This window comes from Astatotilapia calliptera, chromosome 4 (genome assembly GCF_900246225.1).
Source record: "Astatotilapia calliptera chromosome 4, fAstCal1.2, whole genome shotgun sequence".
In the NCBI taxonomy this organism is placed as follows: domain Eukaryota; kingdom Metazoa; phylum Chordata; class Actinopteri; order Cichliformes; family Cichlidae; genus Astatotilapia; species Astatotilapia calliptera.
In genome coordinates, this window is record NC_039305.1 from 24,131,966 (window position 1) to 24,142,370 (window position 10,405).

Here is a 10,405-nt window from a genome sequence, read left to right on the forward strand (position 1 = left end):
CACTTTGTAGCCATGCTCCATGTTTTACCTTTCACAGTAGCAAGTGTTGGACGAGGTAAAGGAAAGTGCACCCTGTCCTTTGTGTGTTCACAACACTTTCCCTGCTTTGTCATTGGTTTCATTATATAGGTATTATTATTATTATCCTAAGGAGAAATAAAATTATCTGACACATTGTTTGTACATCACAATCAACAAATGCATCATTACCCAAGAATAAATACAGCACTCATTCAACTATTTGGCAAATATAAGGAATATTGTAGGGTTAATAAAGACACAGAGTCCCCGTCTTAGCAAAATAAAGACCAGGAGACATATTTACAAGGTTCAGAAACAGCCGACTTTGAGCCTGCTTAAGATAAAAAAACAAAAAGCAACCAATCAATCCAGTCCTCTCGACACCATTAGGCAGGCAGTGACTCTAGCACACTAACTGCAGTGTGCAGTAAATAAACATCCCAACAGCACTGTGAAAAACCCTTAAACCCACCCCTCATTTCTTTATATTTTGCTTTCAAGGAGCCACATTTTGTTATTGTTTAAAGTAGTCTTGAGCAATAGTTCTCCAGGATTTCTAAAAAGCTCTTTCAAAGTTGATTTTATTTTTTGTTTGTATTTTTGTTACTAGCAGTTGTCACAAAACACATACTTGTTTTAATTTTTTGTTGAATCTACGCAAAAGATCAAAAGTAACAGTTTGATGGGCATTAAACAGTTTTCAGATCTTGTTACTATTGATGAAATTATGAAGGCAGAAAAGTACTGTTAGATTTTGAGCCATCATACAATACTATGTGGAAAGTGTCGTAATTGGAAACAGCTTTATTTTTCAGAATGGCAATCATCTCAAACAACACAGTGAAAGCATACCTGAATAGAAAAACATCAGTCATGGATTGGCCTCCCCAGAGCTCAGACCTCAGCATTATTGAAGCAGTGTAGGATCATGTTGACAGAGAACATAACAGAAAGGCAGAAACATCCAAAGAAGAGCTTTAAATGTCCTGGAGAACTATTCCTGAAGACGACTTAAAGAAATGAGAAGAAAGCTGCCTAAGAGAGATCAGGCTGTGTTGAAGAATAAGGTGATCCTTCCAAAAATCAACTTTCAAGCTGGTTAGAGTAATACAAACTCTGTGTTTGTCTTAGACACTGTATTTCCATGTATGTCAATAAAATCCTGCATCTATATCCCACTTTATCAGCAAAATTTTAGGGAATGAAGGGTGGCACAAGACATGTGCGTAGTACTGTACATGTGAACATACCCCTCTACAATCAAAGGCCTTGGAGATCAAATGCACAGCATGCCTTTAACAGTAACCCACAGATAGAAACTACTACTCTTTCCCCATATATAAAACAATCTGCTCCTTCACTGAATCTTTGAGTCTCTGGAAGCTGATCTTAGTAGAAAAAAAGATGTTAAAAATCACAGAAGCTTTAAACTTTAGACCTACTTTGCATTTTCATTAGTATGCTACCATTAAAACAGCTCCCACTGTGATCATCGTTAATAAGGTTGACAGCTGCTACCAGCTTAATCTCCGCACACCGTGTGTGTGTTTTCTTTTCTGTTTTTTAATGAAAAAGTGCAAAATGGATTATACACTATAAAAATGGTGCAGAGAGATGATTATATATACATAACAGTTGTTTTTAAACAGTGTGCAGAGGCGTGCTTGTGTGACGGAAGAACTCTGACTGGACCACACCTTTCCTGAGGTCTCCCTCCTCTTACCCTCTCCAGACTGGGAGTACCACCTTGAACCTGACTCCGGCTCATTTTTCATCTGTTCCTCTCCTACACTGCGCAACTTCACTAAATATTCTTCTTCTTCTGAGCCTCCTAATTAAGTGCAACACAAGGAAAACAGGAGGAGTGCACCTTTCTAAATATGCAGCTTCTGACTGACGCTACTCGTGCTTTGGTCCATTAAGGTGTGCTGTGCTCTGACGGAAACTGCTGTATCGAATTTGAAAGCGTGCGATTCTTTCTAACCGACCCGCTCTTTTTCATGTCGCTTGACTCTCTTTGAACTTTTCTCGAGACGACCATATTTTCCATGTGTGTTTGACCATGGGAGAATCCAGAACGGTCCACTTCCTCTCCGAGTGTAGAAGCCAGGCGCTCTCCACAGGCCTTCCTGTGACCACCGCTCCCATCATGCCTCACTGCCTGCCAGTGTGCATCCAAAACTCCAGCGTTGTGTTAGAAACTGGAGCCGAACACAGTGACTGGAGGTCAGCAAAGACAACAGTGCAAATTTAGATTCCCTAGGTGTTTATATCTGTGTTGAAATTTGCGGGGAAGGGAGTTCTGCTTTTGTCTCGTCATGGGTTTTATTGTGAGTTTTCTTTTTTCTGTTATTTATTTATTTTTTACAGTGGGCCGTACTTGGCTTCGTATCGAGCCAGGACGTTCTTACAGCGACCGCAGTCTTTCCGCATCTCAGCCACTTGCTGCCTCAGAGCAGCATTTTCACGCTCCAGGAAGGATGCACGCACGGTGATCTGGTTCTCCTTAAGGCGGCGTGCATCGCGGGAACGCTTCGCTGCCAGATTGTTCTTCTTTCTTCTCGACCAGTACTTCTCATCCTAGAGGAATGAAAAGGGACAGAAAGAAGAGTTAAACCTGCCCACATAAAAGAAGGGATTGGATTGAGGAGATCATCAGCTCAATTCTAATGTTTTATTGGGCTAACGTAATCACATAGAAATACAAACTAACTGATGGAGTTGGAGCTTAAACATTCTGCAAACCCAATTTTGATAAATGCATTTTTCTGACAACTGAACAAGATGAAAAGAGTGGAAATTTTCTAAATATATGTCAGACTTAAACTGTATGACATATATTAACTAGTTTTTACAACAGTGTTTTTTCAGACTGGAGTGAACTGATCTCAACTGCAGTTTGGGAAGAAGAAAATTTGATTCCACTGACCTTCTGCTCATCGGGAACAAAAACCTTCTTGGCCTTCTTGATCATCGGCTGCGGCTTCAGCTCCTCCTGGGAGAACCTGTGCTTGCGTGGGTTGAACAGCTCACCCCCGGGCACACTGGACAGGACCAGGTCTGTGGGATCTGGCTGGAAATTAATGTCCACCTCAATGGCGTCTGGGTCGATTGGGGAGGGCGTGTTACGTTCTGCAGAGTCCAGCAGGGGAAAAAGTAAGCTTGGACACAAGACAGGTAAACGGCAATGAACCAGGTGGCCAGACTTCACACCACTACTGTGAAACCTGTTAGGGAGCTATGTAGGCTTCATTGCTCTCAGCCGCTTATCCCACAAAGATATTTTATCATCGCAAACACTCATTAAAAAAAAACAAACAAACTGAGGGTTATACAAAAGAAGCACAAGTCTTTGTGGGAATAATAACCATACCTACATAAAAACAATTATAAAACGTAGTAAAACAAATAAGTTCACTACATGCCACACTGGAAAAAAAGGCTTTAAAAGTTTCTGTGCAGCTCAAATGAAAGGTGTCCAAGTTGGACACCTCCCAAAAATACATTTACGTAAAAAATATTTCCATCACTGCTTCTGTGTCAGTTTGTTAACATGTGACTAAACTGCCTGCAGTGAAATTATTTGACTATATTAGCATTGAAGACCTAGATGAAAATTATATGCAAAAATCTGCCTTTCAAGACATCACTTTAGCAGAGTAATAATGCACAGAAATAGCTGGGCAAGCACCAAAATCTGTATAAGGTATGTCCTACTGCCAAATGCTCTGGCATACCGCATTTTATAAAGTTGACGATATTCCTTATTTAATCCAGCCTATCCCAGTTGTCATGAGGTGAGAGGCAGGCTACACCTGGGACTGGTCACCAGTCTGTCACAGAGCTTGTTTGGCCAGATTTGGTAACATTTATTAATCGTTATGACTCAGGTAGCCATGCCAGCATTGATATTCTTAGACCAAACTAAATAAAACTAGAGCTGCATAACTGAGAGGAAATAACGGTTTTCATCAGGTGTTAATGTTTAACACATGCAGTAAATCTGCTCACCCGCTTTCTTTACTTCTGCTTTTGGCGTTGCCTCCTCAGGCAAAGATTCCTCTTTTTGCTCTTCCTCTTTTTCTCCTTCTTCTTCTTCTTCTTGTTCTTCTTCTAGCTTAGCCGGTTGTAACGTGGTGACTGTCACAGGCTCCTCTGGATCTGGGGTAGCCATGGAGGCAGAGGGGGGAGATGATGAGTCTGCAGCAACAGGAGTAGCGGGAGTAGTTGTTTCAGTAGTAGTAGGAGTAGGAGTGGTGGTGGTAGCTCCTGCAATAGCCTTGGGAATGGCTTTGCCTTTGTCTTCAACTGTCAGCGTCTTCTGCAGCTCCTCCTCCTCCAGGGTCACAGGGATACCGTTCTCCAGGAGGAACTCATCCAAGTCCATGTATTCCAAGTGGAATGTCTCCCCATCATACGGAATGGTCTTCTCCCAAATGGCTGGGGTCAGGGAGGCTGATACCCCTCCACTGCCCCCACTTCCACCACCACCTCCTCTGGAGCCTCCACCAGCATTGTTTGCCACAGCCCCTCCTCCATCCACATCTTCAGATGAGCACAACTTCTCCTTCTCTATTTCTACATTAAAGACATAAAGCATAAAAGGAAAAAGTGAAATTAATGGCTGCTTGCTGAAAATGAACAGTTCCCTTGTCCAAATATTATTCAGTAGTAGAGGTGGGTGTATCAATCTGAAGGACAACAGTATCAACAAGACAGAGGATCGAAACAAAGTATCAATCCTAAGTTCAGTATATAACCCACTGACTTTATTATTTTTTGGAAACAAAAAAAATTAAGCAAAATATATATGTAACATTCAAGGTCTAAAAAACAGTTTTAACAAACATGAAAAGTTGAAAGGCATGTATTAATTACAAAAAAATCCCAGTCATTACAATGTGTTGCAAATTGGTGATGACCTCATAAGTAATGACACACTACTCTCTGCTACACAAGTTGCCTTTGTAAGTATCGCTATTGGCGATACTGGCCCTGTATTTACTTGGGTGTTGAATGGATACCAAAAATTGCAGCATGGTACAACATTATTCAGGAGACACGGTAAGAAAGTGAAATTATGAATGAGAAGAGGCTGGGTGGAAAGGGGTGGTGGTGATGTGACACCTGACAAACAAGTGGGTAAACAAAGGCGGGCTACATCCAAGAAGCCCTACAAGCGGTCTGACAGACTGAGGCAGAGAGAGGGAGTAGATGTTAAAATGAAAGAAGATAGTCAGAAAACACCATCACCATCAGCCAGCAACCAAAGAAAAGTAGCTCGGGCTGTTTAATGAAACCGCAGGGAGTCCGCTCTGTCCTGACTGTTTCCAGCCTGGTTTAGCTCCTTGATTGTCAGCGCAGAAGAGCAGGAACTTTTTGTTCTTCATCGTTTGCTCCACGCAACAGAGGGCATGTGAGCCAAAACCACGACCACACGTTTTAGGCGAAACACCAGACGCTGATTACTACCCAGCTTTAAAACCTATATACTCGTGGTTCATTTACAAGCTGAAAAACTGGGCAGCATTTTAATTTAAATTTATTATTTATAATAATTAATAATGCTTACCGTCTTCTCCTTCCTCCAGGATGTTCGGAGGAGGTATGTCCATAATTTTCTTTAAAACAAAAGGAAAAGACTTCTGGGGTGACGCTGTAGCGGTATTACCGCTGGGCTCGAGCTCCGTTGCCATCGCGGCTTCGCCAGGCATTGTTCCGTGCCGAGCTCCGAGTACACCGAGGCGACGCTGCTTTTTTTTTTTTTTTTTTTACCGAGAGCTGCGTCCGAAAAACAGGAACACAAGAACCGCGTTTAGCCGCTGGACTCGACACTATCGCTGATTTTGAGCCTTTTAAGCCGAAAATGCAGATTTCTAGAGTCAAAAACAACACCACACCGAGCCTCTTCTTCTCCTTACCCACGGAGCACGCTCGTTGGATATTCAGAAGTTCCGTGCCACGCCTCTTTCACGCAATAGTAGCAGCTGATTGGCTGTCAGTACTTCATATTTGAATATATTACTGCAGCTTCATTTTGACTCTAATCTGTGGTAGCTCTACGTTTGGTCATTGGCCACAAACACACAAGGAAATCATGGCTTTACATAGAAGGAAAAAAAAAACAGACCCTATAAGCGCAACGTGAATGCAACACTCGGCCTCGTGCAGTCATCATATTAACATCTTTATTAGAAGGCGTTAGAGGCACGAGGTACTCACACTTTCACGGCAAGAACTGCGTGTCACGCGCGCACGCATAGCGCAAATACCCACACCCACATAAACACGTTGTGAGCTCGTGCAGTCGCTTGTTTTCTGAGCGTGATACTCGTGGCCAAACACGTGCGCCCCGCCCGCACCCGACTCACGTGAAAGCACACTCTGTCGATGGGCGTGGTTTAAAGATTCTCTGCACGTGCAAGCCAATGCGAGCTGGTTGAAGCGGGCACGCGCACGACAGTGTTTTTATTTTATATTGATTTAATAGTGCACGCGAGGTATAATCTATAACGTCTATCACATATTTCCCTAGATACGCTTTAACTCTACGCGCACCAGCTTCCAGGTCCTCTCTGCACCGAATAATAATAATTAATCTAAAAAAAAATAAACCCTCACTGCCACAAAAAAAAGAGACGTGCGTGCTTCCGCGCGACGGAGCGCGCACGACCTTGTCTCGAATATTGTTTTGTTTCAGGAACACGATGTTCAGCCGCAGTGAAATTCATTTTTTTCCTTTTTTCCCCCCTCCAAGTTCAGCACAAGTGCCATGAGCTTCTACAGACTGAACACTGAAACCGCACACCAAAAGACTGGTGTCCTAATACTCTGTCCACGTACAAGGTTAGACAGGGACACATGAGACCAGGGTTTTTATTAAGGTTTCTGTGGCCACGAATACTAGTGAGCGCATGTGCAACATTTTGTATCGCATTACAAGGATGATAAAGGTCAAACTGAAACAACAATAAGAAGAAGAAGAAGACGAAGGGGGAGTAGGAAGCATGTTTCAATATTGGAAATGAACTGTTAAATCATTTGTTATGCTTTCGGTTCACACAATACAAAGTTTTCATTCTAGGTCCTGCAGCTCACTGGAAAAAATACAAAACAAGAACCGGTCTTGGCTGGAGTCTGCTGTGTCTACAGAGCAAACCAGAGCACAATAAACACTTATCAGTGCCCTCTGCTGTCTATTTAAACTGATTAAATTTACACTCTTGAAACAGCTGAGACAGGAGTCTGCTGTTGTTCAACACATGTGAACAGAGGGAACTTTGTATGCACACTGAGATGAGGAAGAAATAACTGAATTAAAACTTGATGGTGATGCTTTCTGCATGCTTTACAGGGGAAATTACAGAACTATTAAGGCCTCAACCACAGTAAACACAATAACAATAACACAATAATCTGCCACTGAAGTGTCCTGCGAAGACACTGCATATCACAGGGCCAGCATATTATGTACTAGTGAGTCAGCATTGGTTGTCAACAAGATAATAAAATGCAATATTTATATTTGAGTTTCTAACACTATAATTACTTTGCATGTCTGTGGGATTTTTTCTGGTGTCACAAACATGTGTAAACATGTAAATCTAAAGCCAAACATTGTATGCCAGGGTATCAGGGATGCAAAGGGTAGTGCTATTACAACTTTGTACAATTTCTTCATCTGTATACCAGCATCATGTAGGTAAATGTGCATAGAAAGTATGGATGGAAGTATACTTTATTAGCTTAAGATAATAATATAATAATCAGAATATAATAATATGTAGTTAGCATTGTGAAAGACCATGAGAGCAAAACAAGTTTCTATAATACTGCATTTTTTTAACCTCTATCTACTCTACTGAAAAGCATCCTTGGCTTTCTTGAAAGACCCTATACAAATCTATGTTGTTATTATTATTTCAGGTTTGCTAAGCTAACTCTCAGGCTACTGCAAAACCTGGTTTTGTTTTGTTTTTTACATAAATAATTTTGGATTTTTGTTATTTTTACATGACTAGAAACCTACTTACAAACTACTAAACATACTACAAACTTTACTGGCACGATTTGCTTCTACTAGCCGACTCATTTTGCTTTATTTGAGTTTTATTGCTTTTACTGCAGAGTTCCTTTCAGTTGTAACCACATTTACTTAAAGTGCCCCCCGAAGGTCAACTCTAGGGCATCATAGATTTTACATGCTGCCAATGTATATCATACACTTATGACACACAGCTAAATATTCGCTGTAAATCTGCTAATACAGCACATGTCTGATTTCAGGGGCTGAATGACACAGACTGGTCTTTATGAAGGAAATCAAACTCCAGGGTGGTTTTATTTCCTATGCATCATTAGCCACAGTTTTACTGCAAGTTGTTTGACCCAAATCTGACACTGTGCCTTTGAGCTAGCTGTCTGGTTGTCTATAGAGATGAACAAACTCTCTGATTAGTCATGAGAAGATGGGGACTGCATACTAAGATTTATTTATCTATTTATTTTTTTAACAGGTCAAGGTATATTCGAAACCTCACTGTGACCAACTTTGGTGATACTGGAGCAATTAGGTGTTCGTACCCACATAAGTGCCATCAAACGCTTAAGGAGACATCAGAGCACAGGTGAAGTAACACAACCCCAACACATTTAGTTCAGTTTCAGCTGGCAGTCTTTCTTGCATGCCCTGCATGTCACTCCCTCTCACATTTCCTATGTCATTGCACTAGCAACTTCTAATGAAAAATAAACCAAAGAATTTATTTATTTTTAACAGAAAGTAAGCTAAAAAGTGTGCATAACATAAGCAGAGTGCATAAAGAAGCTAATGAAATGATGAAACTCTGAGTGAGGACTGTTTCAGTGTTGTTGCATCAGTTTCAGGCTACACGGAGAAACAGCATAGACAGTCTGCTGACACAATACACCTCACAGCCTTTCATCACCTGTGCACACTTCAAGAGATTAGAGTGATATTCTGATTACCACATACTACTGCACTCAGTAAAATAATGAACTGAACAGGAGACATTTAATTATGTTTACGGGTGGTTTTACTTCTACAGTTTCCCATACAGAAGGGTTTAAAGTGTCTGCTAGTAAAATCACTTTACACTAGAGCTGGATTAAGTACTTAGTTCAATGCTGAGATGTAATGAAAGCACTAGTCAGTTTTAATAGGCAAAATAACAGAAGTCACTTCATTAGCTTTATGTATAAAACCACTTCATGTGTATCACTGAAAGCAAGATAAATAAGATGAAGATACCATGAAGAATTGCAGGGCTGCTGCATTACTTGTATCTCAGACTCTAATAAAATGGCAACATAGCAATTGTCACAGGACAATATTAAATCATAAACCTTAAAAATAATGTAACTAATTAATTATACTCATTTTACAACCAGTGCCATAGTTTAATCCTTAATATTCATAGGCCTCTATGTCAAATTTTTATGTGGGAAAGTCACATAAAGTAATGAAATATAGTAAAAACGTACTTAGCGTTTCCATGAATGTAACTACACACCACCATATGCTACTTAAATAAGTCTGCCAACTACAGACTGCACGCTAGCAAAAGCAGCTCTCATAAAAAGATGCAAAAACAGTTATAACGTTATTTTAAAACATGCTTACCACTGTCATCAAAGGCCGGGAAGGGACAGTCGGCCAAGTACCTGAGCAGGTCCGGCACGTCGCTCCTGTCCTCGAAAAACATTTGGTTAGCCGCCGTCATGTTGGACAACTTGTGAAACTGCCCGCTCTGCTCGAAAACACAACTCTTATTTACTCCGACGAAACGACTACGTGCGCTTTGCATCAACTTTTCAACGTCACGGGGACGGATGCATGTGTCCGAACACAATCAGAGTTATAATTACCAATGCGAGCCACGCCCCCTCAGCATGTTGACGCGGTGACAATTGAGCGCGCGCACGCCAATCATACCGCAGCGCCTATCAAAAAGCAGGGGGCGGGCTCTGGAGAATCACAACCAAAACAACAACCTTTAACGGCGCGGCTCCGGCTTTCCCCCCCACGCACGGCAGCACGTGCAGTGACACTGTGGGATCTGGAGCGCCACGTGCCACCTAGTGGCTTGATTAAAAATTGCACTACACAGTGACCACCATTCAAGCCAAGGTGTGTCAAACTATTATGCTGAAACTTGTTAACCACACTCAATGCCATTATAGTGTTATAATACTATTATAAAGTAATGCTTTATAGTATTAGAGCCTATATCTGTGAAGGTTCTCAGTCATCCAGGTCATTGTAGTCCAAGGATCTGGGCAAAAAAGTGTTTGGATTACTTTGAGTTTGAGTTTTAAGAAACTCATCAGTCCAGACGCTTTTTCCAATTAGAGTATATACTTC

At 41.3% G+C, this 10,405-nt stretch overlaps 1 protein-coding gene across 2 annotated transcripts; it reads right to left on the reverse strand.

Annotated features, from left to right (window-relative positions):
* Window positions 1–1,035: 1,035 nt before the first annotated feature.
* Window positions 1,036–9,906, reverse strand: tefb (TEF transcription factor, PAR bZIP family member b). Of its 2 annotated transcripts, none has more exons than XM_026165629.1 (4): window positions 9,665–9,906; window positions 4,033–4,599; window positions 2,951–3,153; window positions 1,036–2,601 (listed from the first exon to the last, which is right to left on the reverse strand). In XM_026165629.1, exons 1-4 carry the CDS (start codon window positions 9,846–9,848, stop codon window positions 2,386–2,388), a joined length of 1,170 nt encoding a protein of 389 aa, XP_026021414.1. In that variant the 5' UTR covers window positions 9,849–9,906; the 3' UTR covers window positions 1,036–2,385. The 2 variants fall into 2 exon arrangements, with proteins under 2 accessions (XP_026021414.1, XP_026021415.1); XM_026165630.1 differs by lacking the exon at window positions 9,665–9,906 and adding an exon at window positions 5,594–6,299.
* Window positions 9,907–10,405: the final 499 nt, after the last annotated feature.

Excerpts from the sequence above, each read along its gene's own strand:
- tefb (XM_026165629.1), bottom strand. The coding sequence starts at position 9,848 with ATGCAAAGCGCACGTAGTCGTTTCGTCGGAGTAAATAAGAGTTGTGTT. Across the intron at positions 3,154-4,032 it reads AGCAGAAGTAAAGAAAGCGG|AACGTAACACGCCCTCCCCA; the intron begins GTGAGCAGATTT and ends TGGACTCTGCAG. Across the intron at positions 2,602-2,950 it reads TTGTTCCCGATGAGCAGAAG|GATGAGAAGTACTGGTCGAG; the intron begins GTCAGTGGAATC and ends TCATTCCTCTAG.